The following is a 24,475-nucleotide window of genomic DNA, read 5'->3' on the forward strand; positions in this document are numbered from 1 at the left end:
GGCGAGAGCTGAGCGGGCTTGCGGGAAACCACCGGGGAGAAGATGGAAGCCAGTGTCCTTTTAATTGTGTCACAAGTTGTCAAATAGAACATTCGTGGTTTTGAGTTGACGTATCCATGTAATTTACGCAAGAGGGGGCTTTCTAATACCCCGATGCATAAAAACTGTGTTCTGACGTTTTGGAGATGAGATTTTGATGCTGTTTGTATACAGTGTCCATCTCCCACGCTGCGTGTGCTTCATTAAAAATCATTCGTTGACTCCACCTGACTAGGTCAGTGTGTTATTCCGATCTCCCACATCTCTCTCGTCCTCAAAATGAACCTTAACAAGTGCTAGGACCAATTCTATTTACATTATACATGCTTCCCTTAGGCAGTATCATTAGAAGACATAGCATAAATTTTCACTGCTATGCAGATGACACGCAGCTCTATCTATCCATGAAGCCAGGTAACACACACCAATTAGTTAAACTGCAGAAATGCCTTAAAGACATAAAGACCTGGATGGCCGCTAACTTTCTGCTTCTTAATTCAGATAAAACTGAGGTTATTGTACTCGGCCCTGGAAATCTTAGAAATGTGGTATCTAACCTGATTCTTACTCTGGATGGCATTACCTTGGCCTCCAGTAACACTGTGAGGAACCTTGGAGTCATTTTTGACCAGGATATATCCTTCAACGCACATATTAAACAAATATGTAAGACTGCTTTCTTCCATTTGCGCAACATCTCTAAAATTAGAAATATCCTGTCTCTTAGTGATGCTGAAAAACTAGTTCATGCATTTATTACTTCCAGGCTGGACTACTGTAATTCATTATTATCAGGATGTCCTAAAAACTCGCTGAAAAGTCTTCAGCTAATCCAAAATGCTGCAGCAAGAGTACTGACAGGGACTAGAAAGAGAGAGCATATTTCTCCTGTTTTGGCTTCCCTTCATTGGCTTCCTGTTAAATCCAGAATTGAATTCAAAATCCTGCTCCTCACATACAAGGTCTTAAATAATCAGGCCCCATCTTATCTTAATGACCTTGTAGTACCATATCACCCTATTAGAGCACTTCGCTCTCGCTCTGCAGGCCTACTTGCTGTTCCTAGAGTATTTAAAAGTAGAATGGGAGGCAGAGCCTTCAGTTTTCAGGCCCCTCTTCTGTGGAACCAGCGTCCAGTTTGGATTCGGGAGACAGACACTATCTCTACTTTCAAGATTAGGCTTAAAACTTTCCTTTTTGCTAAAGCATATAGTTAGGGCTGGATCAGGTGACCCTGAATCCTCCCTTAGTTATGCTGCAATAGACGTAGGCTGCCGGTATTCCCATGATGCATTGAGTTTTTCCTTTCCAGTCACCTTTCTCACTCACTATGTGTTAATAGACCTCTCTGCATCGAATCATATCTGTTATTAATCTCTGTCTCTCTTCCACAGCATGTCTTTATCCTGTTTTCCTTCTCTCACCCCAACCGGTCGCAGCAGATGGCCGCCCCTCCCTGAGCCTGGTTCTGCCGGAGGTTTCTTCCTGTTAAAAGGGAGTTTTTCCTTCCCACTGTCGTCAAAGTGCTTGCTCATAGGGGGTCATATGATTGTTGGGTTTTTCTCTGTATGTATTTTTGTATGATCTACTGTACAATATAAAGCGCCTTGAGGCGACTTCTGTTGTGATTTGGCGGTATATAAATAAAATTGAATTGAATTGAATTGAACATATATTAAAAACTATTTTGATAATTATTCATTATTCATAATTATTATGCACATCATCTAAAGTGTTTTTGTTTTTTTTGCAACAAGCAAACATGCTCTGCAACTTGTGTTGCTCTAATGGGGCGCCAGCCACAGAAGCCATGTGGTTACTGTGTTTGATTGAATAGGAAGTGTGTTTAATTACTCAGGATGTATGATTTTTCAGCTGCCACATTTACAAGCTGCTTATCCATTATTCATATGGAACAGAAGAAAGAGACTTTTCGAGTAGGACCATTCAGCTGCTGAAATGGTGTTTGTTTGATTTGATTAATGAAACAATGCAAAGGTTAATAATGGGGGGGGGGCTCAAGAACGGGAGGTTGAGATTTTTAAATGAAGACAGTCTAATTACGATGATACATATATATTGTTCCTTTTTGTCAGGCATTGCTAATACCTGGTCGTATAATGACTTTAGTCAATATTAGTATGTGTATACATAGTAGGATTGGCCCGCATGTGTGTGAAAGTGTGTATAAAGAATCGTGTGTGTGTGTGTGTGTGTGTGTGTGTGTGTGTGTGTGTGTATGCAGCATCTGTATGTTTCTGCATGGATTAAGTGACTAAACCAACTAGTGAATGTTCCCTTGCATGACAGACTGAGAAGAATCGTTACTCACTCTGACCACTCAGTCACGTAGCAAAACATAAGACGGCGAGCGTGATAGGGCAGCCAGCAGACCACAAAGGCTATGACCACAGCTCCTGAACACAAGGAAGAAGGGTACCATTAGAAGCCAGTAACTAGGCAAACAGACACAGAAAAACAGAAAATTGATTCGTAAATGGAAAATACTCATTTGTACACTGTGCAGGATGTTGACACAATTATCTTGAAAGTAATTAGGAATCCTGCTTAAACAAATGCTTTGATTGTTGACTTATATCCAGTGTTGGGACTAACGCGTTATTAAGTAACGCGTTACAGTAACTACGTTATTATTGTGGTAACGAGCACGGTAACTAGTTATTATGCCAAAACCAGGAACGCGTTACTCGTTACTGGGATTTAGATAGGCTCGTTACTCGTTACTTCGTGTGGTGGATATCGCGGAGCTTCCACAGATTCAATAACATTAGCAAGTGGTGGAAGCCAGCAGGTGGATGAAGGAAAAGGGAGGCAAGAGGAGAGACCCGAAGCGGCCGCCGGTCCGCGTGTCAGGTGAACTGAACTTCAGGTAAGAAGTTATGACCTGCAGTCTATCTGGGTCAGATATAAACCAAGTTTAGGTGGAGTTTATTTTCGGTATGCTGACATTTTCGTACTGCGTAATAGCTAGCATGACGGAGTTTCTATACAGCTGGGTGGGTGCTATGTTACTGATGTTGAACTTTATTTTGTTCATACGGTTAATTATTAGAGTTGCCAACCGTCCAGTAAAAAACAGAATCGTCTCGTATTCAGAGAAAATATTACGCGTTTCGTACTGAGGTGAAAAGGAACACAGTTTGTCCCGGACTTCAGCTACAATGAAAAAGACACAAAGCTGAAGCTGCACAGCTGCCTCTTCTTCTCTCATTCTCTCCTCTCCTGTTTCTACTTCAATCACGAAACTGATCAATGATCAGCTGATCGGCTTTTCTCTCTTGTTTATTTATCGCCCACTTTGCGCCAGAAAGAGGAAACCAGCGGGTGTCGCGTTAAACAACAGCAGCACGTTTAAGCTTGATCAGCTGTTGTTAGAATTTATTTAATATTAATTTCTAGTATCAGCTGATGTACAGCCACAGCTGTAAAGCTGCTGGTCATGATATCGGTTTGGTTATCTGGTGAGAGGGAAACATGCAGATGAAACCAGGAGATGTCCTTACTGAATCATCAGAGCTGAACAGGTGATGTAGAAACAGGTTTACCTTTTAGGTGACATGAATGCGTTGAAGGGAAGTTATGAACTGTTTCTGAGAGACAAATAACACCAGGATCCTTTTCTAAGTAGCTGACAGCTGGTAACTGTGCAGGGGCGGATCTAGCAAAGTGTTGCCAGGGGGGGCAGGTAGGGCATTAACAGGGAAAGGGGGGGACAAGGAAATACTTTTCTTTATTATTCTCATTTAAAATGTCTCGCTTTAAAAAAAAATAATTATCTGAGTCTTACAACAAACAATTGATAGATTGATACATATATACCATCAGAACAGTGTACATCACTGTCACAACAGTGTTTATTTTCATTCAAAGGCTTTATGATTTTTCCTATAATGGTGGGCCGGTCTCTAGTCAAAATGCCCGGGACGATTTTTTTGTCCCAGTCCAGGTCTGTATGCAGCTCATCTGCAGTCTGGTGTTACCTACATCTTCCTATTCAGAAGGCAGAATTTCCAAGTTCTGAGTACAATCAAAAGCACCACGACTGCAGTTTTTGTGTTGGATGTAAAAAAGCAGGCTAGAATCATGGCGGCGGTCAACGACGGTCCAGGCGTGGGATTTCTCTCGTGGAAATGTGCGCATTATTTTTTCCTTTCCATTGGTAGGTGGCACAGTGCACTTGTGGCATGTAAGCAAGATAGAAGACTGACAATCTTGCTGGGTATCCAGTTACGGAAGCAACACATTAACAAGAGAATTCTGAGTAAAACCAAAGTTACTTTCCCTAGTAACTAGTTACTTTGAAAGTAACGAGTAACTTGAAGTAACTGAGTTACTTTTTTAGAGAAGTAACTAGTAATGTAACTAAGTTACTAATTTAAAGTAACTTACCCAACACTGCTTATATCAAGGACATCAGAACAAAGAAACCAGTGACTTTGTTTGATTTAAAAGATCAGCAGAACAGTCTTGTGATAGTGTGTATAAATTTCCTGCACACATCACATGATTTTTCAGTTGAATTTTTGAGTGTGAAATCAAAAACCACATGGATTGAATCCAGTATCTCCTGCCATTTATTTATCATGTTCATGATGACCCACTATGTCAACCAGCTGGCAAATATTTCAGTTAGACTTAGAGACTTAGACTTAGAGACTTAGAGCTTTTTATTGTCATTGTGCAGTTTCTTGCACAGCGAAATTGTGTAGCTGGACCACAAAGGTGCTAAAGTAAGAAAAAGAGAAACCAATATACATCGAAGGTGGAAAAATAAATAAATAAATAAATAAATAGGATAAAATAAAAAGCAGTGTATATATATACATGTGTGAGTGGAACTACATACATGGTGTATGTGTAGGAAACATTGAAACAGACTGGGACCAAAATAATTGCACTTGAGCCAAAAATATTGCACAGAACATGGAAAGACTGTGATATTGCACATAGATGATCAACAGCAGTGTCAGGGTGGATGTGTTGGGGAAGTCTTTACACACTCTTAGTTTCCATTAATAGTTCTGACAGCCCACGGGAAGAAGCTATTCTTTAGTCTGTTGGTTTTGCACCTGATGGATCTGAGCCTTTTTCCAGAGGGCAGGATGTTGAAGAGGTGGTGGTTAGGATGGAGGTGGTCCTTTATAATTGCCCTGGCTCTGGAGAGACATCTTGAGCTGGCAATTAAGTCCAGGGAGGGGAGCGGATAGCCGATCACCTTCTCTGCAGTTCTGATGACCCTCTGTAGTCTCTTCTTGTCAGCTGTTGTGCAACCAGCGTACCACACAGGGATGGCGTGCACCAGCACACTCTCGATAGTGGCACGGTAGAAGGACACTAGGAGTTCAGTCCCATACCCACACAATCTATTAACTTACTTTTTTTGGACTTTACACAGCACTACCTCTGTAAGACACGCTGCCCTATGGACAATCTTCTTCACTCTGGGTTTACAAGCTGCTACACTGGTCACTTTAAACCACACCAACTGTAAATTCTAAATTGTGAACTGTAAATTTTAATTGTAACTCTCACGCGTATATTTATTTATTTTCTTCTCATTTTTATATCTATTTATTAGCTTGCTTTGCACTGATGAAACCGGAGCATCGTCGTCTAATCTCTCTGTATGCTGTACTGGATATAGCAGAGATGACAATAAAGTTTACTTTGACTTTGACTTAATGAATGAATGATTGTTTTTACTTTTACTGAAAAGACCAGTGAAACTGTAAGTTTCTTGAAAAGTATAGACATGTGTGTACTTAGTGATGAAACATTAGTGTAACATTAAACGTGTGAAGATTGTTATTTTGGTCTTTGGGTCAGGCCATTTTGAAATTGTAGAGCTTGTTACCGTTCTGTTATGGTAAGCTGTAGACAGGTTTTGGACCCATTATGCAGGACTCAGGAAATGGGCAAACTGAAAACACCTGGGGAGCACAGCTGAACAGCTATTCCACAGTCACCTGCTCCACAGGTGAGGGCAGCCATGGCCCAGTCCTCCTCTGCACTGGAATCTGTTCTGTTCCTGCGCCTGTCCCTGTTCCTAGGGTGCGGGCAGTTGACACTCAGCCTGTCCTTGCACCCATTGGGAGGCGGTGGCTGGTGTTCGGCCAACACCTGCACTCTACCCATTCCCATGAGGAAAATGGTCAGCCGTCCACAGTAGCCTTAGCTGTGGCATCATGTGCAGGGGGTGTGCTCTGCACAGCTTTAGCCAACTCCGCCTCCACCTGTCTCAGCTGGGAGCTCAGGCGAGCAGTCTCAGTGTTCTGTCTCTGATGAGAGCTTGAGTGAGCCGACCCAGCAACCTGCATCGTCTGCTGGGAACTCAGGCAAGCTCATCCAGCCAGCTATGATCTCCACATCACCATCTGGTTCTGCTCCAACAGAGGTCTCCGCACCGTCTGGTTCTCATCCTATTCCACCAGAGGTTTCCGTGCCGTCTGGTCCAGCCACGTTTCCACCAGAGGTCGTTGCGCTGTCTGGTCTGCACGCCTGCCAGATCACATCCTGCGCGGCTTGCATGTCCACATCCTGCTTGGCCACAGCCTGCATGTCCTCCTTGTCCTCCTCTGCCATCAACCAACCACACCATCACAGGCCACCTGAAGTTTTATTTGGCGCCGCCATCGTCCCCTAGACCTGCCCTGCAGTTGCCGCCGCTTCCCATGTGGTCGGCCTCCCAAATCGTCTCATCGCTGCTGCTTCTCACCCAGATGGCCTCAGTCAGTCAGGTCTCCATGAATGTTTCGCCATGACCATTCTCCATTTCCCAGGTTATTTCAGAGTCTGTTCCTAGTTTCTTAGGTTCCTAGTCTCCTAGTTTTCAGTTTCTAAGGTCTTTCTTTCTAGTTTCTAGTTTTAGGTTATGTTTTTTTATTTATAGTGTTTGGATGTTCACAGTTGAAAAAAAAGCTGCCTCTTTGAGTTTATCCTGTTGCGAGTCCTACGTTGGGCCAAATCCTGCCTGCCACACAGTCAGGGTCAGCTGACTACAGGCTACAGTGCTACCTTGGGTAGCGTAGCCACTATTACCTCTTCCCAAGCAGATTTTCCTGTGCAGCCAGGAAAGCAGGCTGCCTGGCTGACAATGATAAAAAAGTGCAGTCCTACTATCCTGTTAATGTCTTTAATCTTTTTTTCCCACTCTGCAACACCGCCAAGAAGAATACTCTGGTTATTGGCAATCTATTTTGAAACGTGTGATGCTACACCAGCAACCATAGTGAATTCTCTTCCTGGGGGCAGAGCAGGCGACACTGAAGGAACCCTGAAACCGTTGGATAAAGATAAACCTAAATTCCATACAATTATAATTCACGTTGGCGGTAATGACACATGGTTACGCCAATAAAATATAATAGTATAAAATATTGAACCTGTTTCTAACTTTGCCATTATTGGACTTTGTAGTCGTCTCTGGTTCCATGCCTAATGAGACCAGGAGTGACATGTTTAGCCTCATGTTCTCTCCAAATTGTTGGCTGTCTGAGTGATGTGGGCTTTACAGGGAGTGCAGAATTATTAGGCAAATGAGTATTTTGTCCACATCATCTTCTTCATGCACGTTTTCTTACTCCAAGCTGTATAGGCTCGAAAGCATACTACCAATTAAGCATATTAGGTGATGTGCATCTCTGTAATGAGAAGGGGTGTGGTCTAATGACATCAACACCCTATATCAGGTGTGCATAATTATTAGGCAACTTCCTTTCCTTTGGCAAAATGGGTCAAAAGAAGGACTTGACAGGCTCAGAAAAGTCAAAAATAGTGAGATATCTTGCAGAGGGATGCAGCAGTCTTAAAATTGCAAAGCTTCTGAAGCGTGATCATCGAACAATCAAGCGTTTCATTCAAAATAGTCAACAGGGTCGCAAGAAGCGTGTGGAAAAACCAAGGCGCAAAATAACTGCCCATGAACTGAGAAAAGTCAAGCGTGCAGCTGCCAAGATGCCACTTGCCACCAGTTTGGCCATATTTCAGAGCTGCAACATCATTGGAGTGCCCAAAAGCACAAGGTGTGCAATACTCAGAGACATGGCCAAGGTAAGAAAGGCTGAAAGACGACCACCACTGAACAAGACACACAAGCTGAAACGTCAAGACTGGGCCAAGAAATATCTCAAGACTGATTTTTCTAAGGTTTTATGGACTGATGAAATGAGAGTGAGTCTTGATGGGCCAGATGGATGGGCCCGTGGCTGGATTGGTAAAGGGCAGAGAGCTCCAGTCCGACTCAGACGCCAGCAAGGTGGAGGTGGAGTACTGGTTTGGGCTGGTATCATCAAAGATGAGCTTGTGGGGCCTTTTCGGGTTGAGGATGGAGTCAAGCTCAACTCCCAGTCCTACTGCCAGTTTCTGGAAGACACCTTCTTCAAGCAGTGGTACAGGAAGTCTGCATCCTTCAAGAAAAACATGATTTTCATGCAAGACAATGCTCCATCACACGCGTCCAAGTACTCCACAGCGTGGCTGGCAAGAAAGGGTATAAAAGAAGAAAAACTAATGACATGGCCTCCTTGTTCACCTGATCTGAACCCCATTGAGAACCTGTGGTCCATCATCAAATGTGAGATTTACAAGGAGGGAAAACAGTACACCTCTCTGAACAGTGTCTGGGAGGCTGTGGTTGCTGCTGCACGCAATGTTGATGGTGAACAGATCAAAACACTGACAGAATCCATGGATGGCAGGCTTTTGAGTGTCCTTGCAAAGAAAGGTGGCTATATTGGTCGCTGATTTGTTTTGGTTTTGGTTTTGAATGTCAGAAATGTATATTTGTGAATGTGGAGATGTTATATTGGTTTCACTGGTAAAAATAAATAATTGAAATGGGTATATATTTGTTTTTTGTTAAGTTGCCTAATAATTATGCACAGTAATAGTCACCTGCACACACAGATATCCCCCTAAAATAGCTAAAACTAAAAACAAACTAAAAACTACTTCCAAAAACATTCAGCTTTGATATTAATGAGTTTTTTGGGTTCATTGAGAACATGGTTGTTGTTCAATAATAAAATTATTCCTCAAAAATACAACTTGCCTAATAATTCTGCACTCCCTGTATATATAATTATGAACTTACTCTGGAAAACCTGGTCTTGTTAGGAAAGATGGTCTATGGTCTATGGTCTATCTATCCTATGTTAGATGGAGCTGTTGCCATTTCTAGAAATTTGGCTAAATTTATTAAATCCCCAGAAACGTGGGGCTCCAGATTTGGAACCAGAAAGCAGAGTTGCATTCTCTCCTCCTGTTACCCCCCCCAAAACCCCATCCCATAAACCCTGTGTCAACCCCCAGATCACTATAAAAAACACAAAACAAAAAAAACCCCCACAAAGACAGAACAATGTAGTATTCACAACTGCACCAAAGAGTAAAAACTGTGAAATATGGATTATTAAACATAATTTTTCTCTTTTAAGTCCATGTTAAAAAATTATTTAATAATTGACCAACATACTCTGCCTTACAGAAACCTGGTTACAGCAGGATAATTATGTTAGTTTAAATGAATCAACACCCCCGAGTCATAGTAACTCTCAGAATCCTCAAAGCACAGGCCCATGATGGGGAGTCGTACAGTCTTCCACTCTGGGTTTACAATTAACCATAGAGTCAGACAGAGTTTTGATTCATTTGAATTCCCTTGTCCACCCTAACAAGAAAACTCACAAACCAGTTTTCCTTAATGTTATCTATCTTTCACCTGGCCCTCCAAGTTAAATTTTTCGCTGTAGAAAGAAGTTTTCTTCCAACGCAGCGGCCTTAATGTTTTTGTCCCTTTTATTGAATCAAACTCAAAGTAATGTCAGTACTTTCAAGCTTTAACTGCTGCATGGTCGTACTCTCTGCAGCACTCCATATTATCCATTGTTGATCTACACACATCTGCTGTTACCATGGATGTCGCACGCTTGTACGTAATTGTCATGAGTCATGAGTAACACAGTAACACAGCATGCTTACGAGAAAGTAACCGTAATCTAATCACTTTTTTGCAATAGTAATCCCTTACTGTACTCGTTAGTACTCGTTAGTAATCGAAATACAGTAACGCGTTAGTAACGCGGCAGTAACACGTTACTGCCCATCTCTGGTCACATGTCCTGCTAGACCTCAGTGCTGCGTTTGATACTGTTGACCATAATATCCTATTAGAGCGATTAGAACATGCTGTAGGTATTACAGGTACTGCACTGCAGTGGTTTGTATCATATCTATCTAATAGACTCCAATTTGTTCAAGTAAATGGAGAGTCCTCTTCACACACTAAGGTTAAATATGGTGTTCCACAGGGTTCAGTGCTAGGACCAATTCTATTTACATTATACATGCTTCCCTTAGGCAGCATCATTAGAAGACATAGCATAAATTTTCACTGCTATGCAGATGACACGCAGCTCTATCTATCCATGAAGCCAGGTAACACACACCAATTAGTGAAACTGCAGGAATGTCTTAAAGACATAAAGACCTGGATGGCCGCTAACTTTCTGCTTCTTAATTCAGATAAAACTGAGGTTATTGTACTCGGCCCTGAAAATCTTAGAAATATGGTATCTAAGCAGATTCTTACTCTGGATGGCATTACCTCGGCCTCCAGTAACACTGTGAGGAACCTTGGAGTCATTTTTGACCAGGACATGTCCTTCAATGCACATATTAAACAAATATGTAAGACTGCTTTCTTCCATTTGCGCAACATCTCTAAAATTAGAAATATCCTGTCTCAGAGTGATGCTGAAAAACTAGTTCATGCATTTATTACTTCCAGGCTGGACTACTGTAATTCTTTATTATCAGGATGTCCTAAAAACTCACTGAAAAGCCTTCAGCTGATCCAAAATGCTGCAGCAAGGGTACTGACAGGGACTAGAAAGAGAGAGCATATTTCTCCTGTTTTGGCTTCCCTTCATTGGCTTCCTGTTAAATCCAGAATTGAATTCAAAATCCTGCTCCTCACATACAAAGTCTTAAATAATCAGGCCCCATCTTATCTTAATGACCTTGTAGTACCATATCACCCCATTAGAGCACTTCGCTCTTGCACTGCAGGCCTACTTGTTGTTCCTAGAGTATTTAAAAGTAGAATGGGAGGCAGAGCCTTCAGTTTTCAGGCCCCTCTTCTGTGGAACCAGCTTCCAGTTTGGATTCGGGAGACAGACACTATCTCTACTTTCAAGATTAGGCTTAAAACTTTCCTTTTCGCTAAAGCATATAGTTAGGGCTGGACCAGGTGACCCTGAATCCTCCCTTAGTTATGCTGCAATAGACGTAGGCTGCCGGGGATTCCCATGATGCATTGAGTTTTTCCCTTCCACTCACCTTTCTCACTCACTATGTGTTAATAGACCTCTCTGCATCGAATCATATCTGTTATTAATCTCTGTCTCTCTTCCACAGCATGTCTTTATCCTGTTTTCCTTCTTCACCCCAACCGGTCGCAGCAGATGGCCGCCCCTCCCTGAGCCTGGTTCTGCCGGAGGTTTCTTCCTGTTAAAAGGGAGTTTTTCCTTCCCACTGTCGCCAAAGTGCTTGCTCATAGGGGGTCATATGATTGTTGGGCTTTTCTCTGTATTTATTATTGTGCTATCTACTGTACAATATAAAGCGCCTTGAGGCGACTTTTGTTGTGATTTGGCGCTATATAAATAAAATTGAATTGAATTGAATTGAATTGAATCATATCACCCCAATAGAGCACGTCACTGTCTGACTGCTGGTTTACTTGTGGCTTCTAGGGAATTTACAGTAAAAGTAGAATGGGAGGCAGAGCCTTCTGCTTTTAGCCCCCTTTTGTGTGGAACCCGCTCAGAGTTTGGGTTCAGGAGCCAAACACAATTTCTACTCTCGATATTAAGCTTAAAATTTTCCTTTTTGACAAAGCATGTATTTGGGGCTGGATCAGGTGACCTGTGTGGTTCCTTGTGTGGTTAAAAAACAGACAACTACATTCTTGGATAATTCTAGGCTGACTATGGCTTACAGCTTTAACACCCTGAATATACCAGCTCATCAGGTCTTAGAAGCTAAGCAGGGTCAGGCCAGCTTAGTACTTGGATGGGAGACCGCTTGGGAATTACAGGTGCTGTAACATAGGTATTGTAGCTACTGTAGCTATCCAGTCTTTAAGTGATGACGTGATGCTTCCGGGCCCAAATTACCCTGTGTTTAATAAGGGTTTTGTATTTTTAACATGTTTTAATGCTTTGTATCTTATTCTGTTTAATCTCAACAAGCCCCTAAAAACAGTCTGTGATCACTGTCGGCCTCTCTCGGTTTTTATTACCACTAATGGATTATCTCAGTTGTTCTCCTGGCTGAAGTTTCATCCGTTTACAGCATCCTGCCATGCGATTCCATTTGTCCCTAACCATCGGGAACCCTCACGTTAACTTTTATCGAGTGGAAAAAAGTTAGCGTTCATCCTCCAGCTTCACTGCTTATATTATGCTAACATAGCTGTGTCGCTAGCGATCATGTAGCACATCATTATATACCAGCTAGCCAAACTTCAGTAACCCTACAAACGTCACTGCTGTTTAGTTTTCTGTCTTCATTTATGTCGGAAGTGATAGCAGAGCTGTACGTCTGAATTTGTTTCAGAAATCCCTGAGTCTGAACATGGCATATTATATTTAGATGGAAACTAGCGAGCTAACTCCCTGCTAACTTTCAACTCCATTAAATTTAATAAAATCCATTTTCATGGATGCCTGGATGTTAAACTTAATTGTTACAGCTGGTAGAGCAGCCACACTGATCATTTTATTACAGATGAAAGAATTTAGACAGTTTTTCAACTCTCAGTGATGCCGCAGTGATTGTTTTACTTAGGGACCTGCAGCAGAGTTTGGGCCCACACACAGCTAATGATGTCAGACTTAAAGACCGGATAGTTATAACTTGGTATTTTAAAGATTGGTGGTTCAATTCCTGGCTCCTCCAGTCTGCATGCCAAGCATGCCATGCAAGACACTGAACCCCAAGTTACTTTCTGATACAGTACTTTCATCAGAGTGTGACTGTTAGAAGGAAGGTACTTACGTATAGAAAAAGTGCTTGTGTGAATAAAGCACTTGACATCAGACTGAACTCATTGATTTCACCACAAACTTTTTTTACTCAGATTTCATTGTTTTGGAGGGACCTGTAAGAATGAATACATAGTGACACAGCACAGTTTTTGTATATATATCTCCCTAGGTTAATTATCTATTACCTCAAAGTCCTGGTGTGGCCAAATAAATGGTGGCAGTTGCTGCTGATAATGGCTAGTGTTGTCATTTGTGTCTGCTGGTTTCCTAGCAGCTTCTTAAAGATTCCTGCTGTCATATCCAGAATGCAAAGTAACACATGTAGTTACAGAAACCTCTCTAAACCTTGTTTATACTCTGTTATTTCTTATCACTGCATGATAGGCAGGCAACAGAACAGAGACCCCAAAGATATTCAAGAGCTGATTTTTATGCCTGTGAGGAGAGATTATTACTGGGTCAAACATACATTTACTCTTTTATATCTCTGGGTATGAGATTCTGTCTACAGCAGGTGATTGATAGTCCTTTGTTTTCCATCTTTTTGTGTCCTGTCAAGAAATATTTGTCTCACAATATCCCACAATACTGGCAACACTTAACTTTGATATTTTTGTTTTGATTTGTTTTGATTACTCAGTGGGTGTAATAACATCTACTGTTTGTTGAGACAAGCCTCAACAGGGTAATTTCCTGTCTTTCCATAACCTTAAGTACATAAACAAACTGAAGAAGTAAAAACAGTGTGCATTTGTGTGTGCGTGAGTTGGGGTAAGGTATTGCTCATGTTGTGGGGACAACATTAGTTATGGTTATGTTCTAAATTAGTCTCCAGAAAATGACTTTAAATTAATGTAATGTCCTGCTATCATAGATAAACAAACATGTTTATTTATGTGTGTTTGCATTACACCCATATAGTCAATCAGTAAGTCAGAGGCAGATCTCTTTTCTCAATAGTCTCCAGCATAATGACAATGTTGTCCTCAGCATCTGCTCATTCCCATTTGTCACTGTCAATACGTCTGTTCAGCAATTCTGAAACCATGGTACTTTCCTCGGTCATAGCTTTTTTATGCATATTGCTTAGTAGAACTTAACCATAGCACTATGGTGAAGAGTAAGCTCAAATATTTGGAACCGTACTTGTCTAATAAGGTCCTTTGCAACCTTACACCCCTCACCCCCACCCCCAACTCTGGCTCACCAATCCCTGGGGCCACATGTGCAGATTCCTAACTACCACTGTGCAAATACACAAACAAAAGAAAACTGTACTCACTCTTTTGGACAGATTTATCTGAGGGTTGATAAAGTTTAGTATAGAGATGGCACGATACCACTTTTTTATGTCCAATACCGATACCGATATCATAAATCTGGATATGTGCCGATACCGATATGAATCCGATATAGTGTGTTTTTTAATCAATAAAACTGTTTTTTTAATATCTTGCTGCATTTTGTATAAGTTCATACTCAAGTTTAAATAAACAACAACACTAAAGCTATTCTGTTATACCTGTATGTAAAAAATACACTGCACCCAAAATATTTCATAGTTCAGCAACACTGATCAATCTAATAAACTTAAACCTGCACCATCCTCCCTATTGTGGTATTTTAAAGAGTACTTAGCAGAAATATTAAGCAACCTAACTAATAGGGTTGCAAACTCCCAGCAAAAGAAAATGGGGAACCACCCCCCACCCTCCACCTGATGATGCTTAATCGATGTAATCAACTTTAATTTGATGCAGGGTGAAAAAAATGCACAGAAATAAATTATTTTTCAAGAATAATTAAAAAGATTCAACATCTTTCTTCTCTTCAACAGAATTGCAGACTGCACAGATGGTACTTTCCCAAAGGAAAAAGTAGTAGTAGTAGCTTACTAGGGTATATTAGACTTAATAGTTACTATATACAGTAATGGACTTCTATACATTTTACATCAGATTAAAACTTTGGGTGTAAGATTCAGATAATTATTTATTACAAGCTAGACATTTTAAATGAGAATAAGAAAGAAAAGTATGTCTTTGTGCCCCCTTTTCCCTGTTCATGCCCTATCGGCCCCCCTGGCTAAACTTTGCTAGATCCGCCCCTGCACAGTTACCAGCCGTCAGCTACGTAGAAAAGGATCCTGTTGTAGAAAGTAATATTAAATAAATTCTAACAACAGTTTATCAAGCTTAAACGTTCTGCTGTTGTTCCTGGTTTCCTCTTTCTGGTGCAAAGTGGGCCAAAAACAAAGAAGAGAGACGGACTCGCGACAGAAAAGCCAATCAGCTGATCATCAGTTTCACATTGAAGTAGCAACAGGAGAGGGAGAGAGAAGAGGCAGTCGCTCCATATATGGGTTGTTAAGCTTAACATGGGAACGCTTTACAAACATTCAGAGATGAACTTACACACTTGCTTTACTTCTCTCTGGGATAACTTCCTCGGAGATGAAATGCCGGATTGCTAGCAGGCTACAAATACACACAGCCGCTCTATCACCCGACATGCTACGGTTATGAGCCGAGTTACGCAGTGTTGCAAGTTTTTTGAGGTGCTTTTTTGATATTTAATGGATCGGATTACATTTTTTATTTCCCTCCGATATCCGATCCAGTAATTTAGGTCAGTATCGGACACTGATATGTAATATCGGATCGGTCCATCTCTAGTTTAGTACACACTAAATTATCTGGAGAGGCATATGTGAATAATAAATTGTACATTATAAATAGAGGTAGGCATGTTGGTAAACATAAAATTAATTTATGATGATAAAAAACACAAGTTGTGAAATAGTTTTGGTGTGTGTGAAAGTCTGTCTCATCTTATCCCCACTTTATTGGACTTCACTCGAAAGCATGTTTCCCTTATAAATAAAAAAATATGTTGCCTATATAAGTATATAAGGTTAACTTATGTACCCAAAAGTTGATTATTCTGTTCATCTGAACAGAATCAACTTTTGTGATCGTCATCGGTATGCTACGCTTTTGGCCACCCAATACATCTCTGTGTTACACGTTTGGAAACATCCGGAAACATGAGAACCATTTGGAATGAATCTACAAATACATTTTGTTTTACTTTTTCATCATTAATTGCTTTGGAAAACACTATCTAATACGATTAAGACTGTGGTTAAGGTTAGGATTAGGGTTAGGGTTAGGGCTGGAATACACAGCTGGAACATGTGGTACCGCCGGGAGCGTCATTCTATTGGATTCCATCCACAATCCGGTGCATATCATAGGGACGAGGAAGGTTACCTTTTGCGTTCCTATGGGATGCCTCGGGAAGGGACAAATCGTCAGTATGTTACGCGTCAGTAATGAGAACAGTCTGGGTCTTATTTAATTTAATTATATTTTTATTTTATTCTTCGTTTACATTATGTGAATAGGTCTCTATTTTATTCCATCTATGCCTTTAAACTGAAGTGAGAGCTACAGCCTTCCTCATAGTGCTCTGGCCCAGCCTATTAGATTTGCAGATGTTTAGATTTGGTCCTTGTTTTCTGACAAATTATTAATTTCTGGGAAACCTCGATTGTAGGCTGGTGAATTGTTATTAACTTGAGTGAGCCATGTTTTGTTCTGCTACTGTGCTAAGTACACACACACACACACACACTTATATACAGTGGCTTGCAAAAGTATTCGGCCCCCTTGAACTTTTCCACATTTTGTCACATTACAGCCACAAACATGAATCAATTGTATTGGAATTCCACGTGAAAGACCAATACAAAGTGTGTACACGTGAGAAGTGGAACGAAAATCATACATGATTCCAAACATTTTTTACAAATAAATAACTGCAAAGTGGGGTGTGCGTAATTATTCAGCCCCCTTTGGTCTGAGTGCAGCCAGTTGCCCATAGACATTGCCTGATGAGTGCTAATGACTAAATAGAGTGCACCTGTGTGTAATCTAATGTCAGTACAAATACAGCTGCTCTGTGACGGCCTCAGAGGTTGTCTAAGAGAGTATTGGGAGCAACAACACCATGAAGTCCAAAGAACACACCAGACAGGTCAGGGATAAAGTTATTGAGAAATTTAAAGCAGGCTTAGGCTACAAAAAGATTTCCCAAGCCTTGAACATCCCACGGAGCACTGTTCAAGCCATCATTCAGAAATGGAAGGAGTATGGCACAACTGTAAACCTACCAAGACAAGGCCGTCCACCTAAACTCACAGGCCGAACAAGGAGAGCGCTGATCAGAAATGCAGCCAAGAGGCCCATGGTGACTCTGGACGAGCTGCAGAGATCTACAGCTCAGGTGGGGGAATCTGTCCATAGGACAACTATTAGTCGTGCACTGCACAAAGTTGGCCTTTATGGAAGAGCACAAGAAAGCCATTGTTAACAGAAAACCATAAGAAGTCCCGTTTGCAGTTTGCCACAAGCCATGTGGGGGACACAGCAAACATGTGGAAGAAGGTGCTCTGGTCAGATGAGACCAAAATGGAACTTTTTGGCCAAAAAGCAAAACACTATGTGTGGCGGAAAACTAACACTGCACATCACTCTGAACACACCATCCCCACTGTCAAATATGGTGGTGGCAGCATCATGCTCTGGGGGTGCTTCTCTTCAGCAGGGACAGGGAAGCTGGTCAGAGTTGATGGGAAGATGGATGGAGCCAAATACAGGGCAATCTTGGAAGACAACCTCTTGGAGTCTGCAAAAGACTTGAGACTGGGGCGGAGGTTCACCTTCCAGCAGGACAACAACCCTAAACATAAAGCCAGGGCAACAATGGAATGGTTTAAAACAAAACATATCCATGTGTTAGAATGGCCCAGTCAAAGTCCAGATCTAAATCCAATCGAGAATCTGTGGCAAGATCTGAAAACTGCTGTTCACAAACGCTGTCCATCTAATCTGACTGAGCTGGAGCTGTTTTGCAAAGAAGAATGGGCAAGGATTTCAGTCTCTAGATGTGCAAAGCTGGTAGAGACATACCCTAAAAGACTGGCAGCTGTAATTGCAGCAAAAGGTGGTTCTAGAAAGTATTGACTCAGGGGGCTGAATAATTACGCACACTCCACTTTTCAGTTATTTATTTGTAAAAAATGTTTGGAACCATGTATGATTTTCGTTCCACTTCTCACGTGTACACCACTTTGTATTGGTCTTTCACGTGGAATTCCAATAAAATTGATTCATGTTTGTGGCTGTAATGTGACAAAATGTGGAAAAGTTCAAGGGGGCCGAATACTTTTGCAATGCTTTTTTCTTAAAGCATTGTAAATTGTAGGTTATTAGATACATAAATGTGAGCATTAAAAAAGTAAATTACAGATAAACCAACAAACCAAACTTATTTGAAGAAAAATAAGATCAAAAATTGAAATGCAAGTACCTACCAAGTCTCTGACCACCAATACTGAAAATGACCAAATTCAAAGTTCTATGAAAAGCAAGCACAGATAATGTACTGGCATTGCTGGGAAGGCAACTGAAATCTTCTGGTTGTAGGGGTAATAAAGGCAGAAAAATCAGCCACAAAACCCTGTGGGCAGATTTCATGAATGTCAGCTAGATTTGTCGTTTTTGTAATGAAAGCTATTTATGAATTGTCAATGATGAAACAAAGAGAGGCTATGTTTTGACTGGGCTCAGAATTGGGACCTATTCAACTGTAATTATCGCGCACACATATGAAGAATAGTTCTAATTAAGTAAAGGACATGGAGTAGGAGTAAAGGGAAGGGAGGGACTGGTCCTGTTCTCATAACCCAAGACCACATTATATGTGAGGCATATTACAACTAGGTTTGCCTGTCTGTGTATGATAATGATAGCACTCTGTCAGAACAGTACGAGAAATCATTACAAAATGTATTTTTTCTGTATTTAATTTGCCTGACATTATCCACCTAATTGGATTGTCACTAAAGTGCGACATTACTTTGAGTACAGCAGGACAGACCACAGCAACTACTGCTGTAATTGGGAATATTAGAAAAAATGGAACCCATCTGGATACAACGTTCCCCCTTGATCCAGTTAAGCTTGAAAGTCAGTCTGTGATATGACAAAGTGGGTCCGAAGAATGGAAATTGAATTATTATAGAAAGACATTATATGTTTTATTACACAGTAAATTTTTCATGAAATGCCAGAGATCACGTATCGTGTGTCGTTTCATCAAGCAGGGGATGAAAGATATTTTCAATAACTCTCAAATAAATGGAAATGTATATTCCAGGGTTTTTTGCCAGTGTCATATGAGCCAGGTATTAAGTGAACCAGGCCCAGTCAGTTAAACCACAGCACCCTTCCCGAGCTACAGGTAGAGGAGGTCATCTGCCAATTGCAAAGTTGGTTGTTTGATCCCTAGCTACTCCAGTCTGCATGCCAGATACTAACCCCAAGTTGCTCTCTGGTGCATTCATCAGAGTATAAATATGGGTGAATGATAGAAAGTAATGACATAGAAAAAAGCATAGAAAAAAGTGCTTGTATGAGTGAGGCAAGTTGTGTAAAGCGCTCTGATTGCTAAGACAGAGTAGAAAAGTGCCATGTAAGAACCAGTTCTTTTAGAAAATGTGTGTATGAAGTAGCTGGCTGTGCTGGTTGAATATGACTCCTATCAGGAAAAATGCTTCTGGAAATTCTGCTGTTTCTTATAATGGTTGAAATCAAAATGTCCTTTTTTCTTTTGTTTTTTGTTTTTTACGATTTCTCTGAGCAGTGTATGGTCTGACCACCCCAGTGTATGGGGTGAATTTCTTGGGACTTCCACTCCTGGGAAGATTAGCAACTTCCATTTGTGAATAATCTTTCTCATTGTAGAATGAGAGACTTTAAATTATTTGGAAAGAACCTTCTAACCATTCCCAGATTGATGGGTGGGAAAGACCTGAATGCTTCAGAACAGCAAACTGCAAAAACTTCTGCTTCATATTTACTGATGATCAGTTAATCAAGTGCACCTGATTAGCAGTACCCAGTTGCTAGTTACCCTCGTAATTTCTATGGAAGCAATAAAGTATACTTAGTTTTTCACACAGTGCTTCTTTGCTTCGGCTTGTAAGTTTTTTCATACAGCTGCAATTTATTGACCACAACTATTGAAAACATGATAAATAATTGTCAGAAGAACAATTGTTACCACACAGAAATTACATTTTGGACTACAGCTGTAAAGGCTGGATTATCTCAAAATTTTACAGATAGGCCACTTCAGAATCTGGACTCTACTAAAGTTTTTAACAGTTTTTCATTTTGCCTCTGTCTATTTTAAGTAGGCCAGGAGAAGACAGCAACATTTCTGGAAGATACTTTTTTAACAGAGCTTAAACCTGCATTTGTGGATGGCACAGAGAGCTGTGTTCATAAACCGTGTTTTCTAGAAGTGTTTCTGACCCCATGTAATGATTTACATGCCAGAATCGTGCTGCATTAGTGCCCAACTATAACAGGCATCCAGTATTGATTTTCAGACTTGTCCCTTGCACGTAGAAATGTGACATTCATAGTCTTCTTGAGGAACATTATTCTGAAACGGATTCACAATCTGTAGGTGCAGTTTTGTTGTAGATTGGTGAACGCCTGCCCTATTTTGGAGAAACTCTGAATCCAGCTGTATCTTTTTTAGTAACTTTCACTTTTGCTTTTTTCAAGCTCAAAATATGCCAACAGTTTTTTATGATTTTTAAAAGATGTTTCTTGTTTTAGAAAGAAAGAAAGAAAGAAAGATTTGATTTTTAACAACACATTTATTACCAATAAATAAACATCAAGACATCACAAGTTTTGTTACAAAGGGAAAAAAACAAAAAACAAAACTGTCACGTGAACATAGGGCTGAAGTACAAACGGCCATCTATAACAGAACACACCACATTCCTAAAACACCACTGAGAAGAAAACTCTGTTAAATTATTCATCAACGAGTAAAACTGAAACTCTGCTTTAACTCTATATTGACCAGCAAAATGAAAGTAGTATCAACCCTTTTCTCTGAAAAATTATCAATCTTATCCTTTCTACTTTTATATATAGAATATTTTGCTTGGCCCGCCACAAAATTTAGCAGCTTCCATTTTGAAGCCTCTTTTTTTGTATAACCAGCACCAAAAAGAAATGCCAGTGGAGACCAACCCACTCCACAGTTTTCAAAGACATACTCCAACATAAACAGTGGTTCAAGGCGTGTACATTCAAGAAACATGTGAAAAACCGTTTCTGTTTCCTGACAAAATGGACACAATTCACTTGCACCTTTTTTGATCTTGGACACAAAACTATTAGCAGCAATGGCCCCGTGCAAAATCCTCCATCCTCCCTGACCTCTTAGTCAAAGGGGGTTTATAAAAGACGCGCCATAAAGGTTTTTTACCATCCTCAACTTTCAACTTGTCTCTCCATACAGTATCTGTTCTCCCACTCAATTGCCTTTTATTTAACCCTTGAACAGACAATTTATATAACACTTTTCCACTCAACATGTGAAAATCTGAGTCTTTTTGGTTCACAAGCAGTGGTCCTGTCATCCCTGTAAAATCAATATTCAATCCCAATCCTGGAAAAGGATCCCTTCCATCAGGAATCTCCAATCCACTGGAATAGTCCAACAGCATTTCCTTTTCAGATGCAGTTAACCGTCCAAGCCACGAGTCCAGAATACACCTCATGATGCGAGTTGATTTCAAACCAACCAAAGATGCTGCTGCTTCTGCGTTCCGAAGGTCTGGTCCAGCCACCTCCACAATTTGTCTTAGTTTGAGAACCTTTGACTCAAGCAGCCTTTTCGCAAAAGCAAATCCTGTTCCATCATGTGCATCCAGCCGGGCTCCAAACAGCAACGGTTCCTCTAGAAGCCAAAACAATGAAGAAGTAGGTTCCAGTCTTTTCCATGTGAAAATGGTCCAAGCTTTGAAAAGTCCTTTATAAAACAGTGGCATGTCATAAGAACATATCAAATTACAGTTTAATAAAAACATGGAAGCATCCAAGCCAAACTCTCCTATTCGTCTTAAAATAACAGTAGTTACCGGTTTCCAGAAAACATCTTCTTCCCTCCCCATCAAGTACTTCTGAATAAACTGCAATCTGAAAGCAGCAGTTCTGCTCTCCAATTGAACCAGCCCTTGTCCACCATCCTCTTTGGGCAAAAAAAGCACAGCCTGGGGTATCCAGTGTCGGTTATCCCCCAAAAAATTGGTCAACAAAGATTGAAGTTTACACAATAAGCCAGGGGGTGGCTCCAGACAAGCTAAGCGATGCCACAATACAGAAGCAACTAAGTTGTTTATAATCAACACCCTCCCCCTATATGACATCTGGGGTAAAAATAACCATCTCCACTTCCCCAATTTCCCCTCAACTGTCCCCAACACCCCTTCCCAGTTCTTGTTTACCGTATCCTCATCCCCCAAGTACACACCCAAGTACTTCATACCACCTCTTGTCCACTCCAAACCACCTGGAAGTTGCGGGAGTCCAGTGCGCCAATCCCCTACTGCAAGAGCCCCACTCTTAGCCCAATTTACTCGTGCAGCCGAAAGTCCGCAGAAGTTTTCAACAATCATTCCTAACTTACTGACATCATTTTGACTTCTAACAAAAACAATAATATCATCAGCATATGCAGATAGGTTAAAAGGCATGGTAAAACCTGCTAAACTCATCCCAGCAATAGAACACCTAACATTATGTAACATTGGTTCAATAGACAGAGCATATAACATACCAGACAGCAAACAACCTTGCCTGATACCTCTGGTAACTTTAAAAGGTTTACACAAACAGCCGTTTATTTTCAGTACACTTTCAATGTCTTTGTACAACACCATAATCTTGGCAATGAAGTTAGCGCCAAGACTAAACCTTTCCAACATGCTCCAGAGGTAATGGTGCTCAACTCTGTCAAAGGGCTTTTCTTGGTCCAGAGAAATCAGACCAATATCACATCCCAATGAACTGGAGACCTCCAAAATATCTCTGACCAATGACACATTATCGACAATAGACCTGCCTGGCACACAGTAGGTTTGTGTTTGATGGACAACTTGATCCATCACCACCTTCAGTCTGTTTGCCAGCACTTTCGACAGTATTTTATAATCAGTGCATAATAAAGAGACAGGCCTCCAGTTCTTAATATCTTGAAGATCACCTTTTTTAGGCAACAGTGTTAGAACCGCTCTTCTGCAGCTCTGAGGTAAAGATCCTGTAGTAAAGCACTCTTCAAAAACCTCCATGACATCAACACCCAGGTCAGCCCAAAAAGCTGTATAAAATTCGACCGGAAGTCCATCTATGCCAGGGGCCTTCCCTCCTTCCATACTTTGGAAGGCAGTATTAATCTCAGTCAATGTTAGAGGCTCTCCCAGCTCCTTGGCGAAATCCTCAGAAAGCCTGGGGAGACCACTGCAGAAGGCATTAAAAGCTTCTCCATCCTCCAAGTGCTCAGAACGATAAAGCTCAGAGTAAAAATCTGCTGCTCTCCGCCTGATGTCACCATCCACTGTCAAAAGATCCCCAGCAGAGGACTTCAAACCATGTATGAACTTGCTCTGTCCTTTCTTTTTTTCCAGCGAAAAGAAAAACTTCGTAGGAGCGTCCATCAAAGAAAGGTTTTGAAACCTGCAACAAACCAGTGCCCCCTGTGCTCTAGAGCCCAGCAAGTCAGCCAACAAAGCTTTTTTAGAATTGAGATTCTCAAAACAACCTCAGTTTCCTGTGGAATTTGCAGACACCTGCAGCTCCACTATTTCAGTCTCCAGTTCTCTCATAGATTTGGCTAAGTCCGAAGACACATTGAAAGTGTACTGTTGACAAAATTCTTTGATTTCAGTTTTGCCCCGGTCCCACCACTGCCGTAAACACATAAAATCATCTTTCCTAGATTGAAACACTCTCCAGAAAAAACTAAACGCTGTCTTGAAATTTGCATCCAGTAACAAAGCAGTGTTAAAATGCCAGTACGCAGACTTATGCTTAAGATCTGCAATAAAAGCATCACAAGAAACCAGAGCATGATCAGAGAAAGAAACAGGATGAATGTTGCACTCTTGAAAAATTCCAAAATGATGTCTAAAACAGTATATCCTGTCCAATCTAGCTGCAGAGAGAAAGTTCCCTCCACACCTAGCCCACGTAAATTGTCTTTTTTCACTGTGCATTTCCCTCCAAACATCAACTACAGACTGTGCTTCTGTCAAACGCTTTAGAACTGTCTGTGAGGGCACATGGGGTTCTAAATGATTTCTGTCCAACCGATCATTTTCTGTACAGTTAAAATCCCCAGCCAAAAAAAGAAACTCTTCTGGATCACACATGCACAAGACAGCCTCAAGCTTGCGTAAAAAAAACTCTCTCTGGCCCCAAATTTGGAGCATACAC

General features: G+C 41.0%; 1 protein-coding gene across 7 annotated transcripts in view; it reads right to left on the reverse strand.

Annotated features, from left to right (window-relative positions):
* The window catches only part of ntsr1 (neurotensin receptor 1 (high affinity)), a 126,059-nt gene that overhangs the window by 62,352 nt on the left and 39,232 nt on the right, over positions 1-24,475 (reverse strand). For all 7 annotated transcript variants that reach the window (XM_025901858.1, XM_019350157.2, XM_025901856.1 and 4 more), the window contains exon 3: positions 2,372-2,456. In XM_025901858.1, coding sequence (XP_025757643.1) covers positions 2,372-2,456 — 85 coding nt within the window. The remainder of the gene's footprint in view (positions 1-2,371; positions 2,457-24,475) is intronic.

This window comes from Oreochromis niloticus, linkage group LG20 (assembly GCF_001858045.2).
Source record: "Oreochromis niloticus isolate F11D_XX linkage group LG20, O_niloticus_UMD_NMBU, whole genome shotgun sequence".
In the NCBI taxonomy this organism is placed as follows: Eukaryota; Metazoa; Chordata; class Actinopteri; order Cichliformes; family Cichlidae; genus Oreochromis; species Oreochromis niloticus.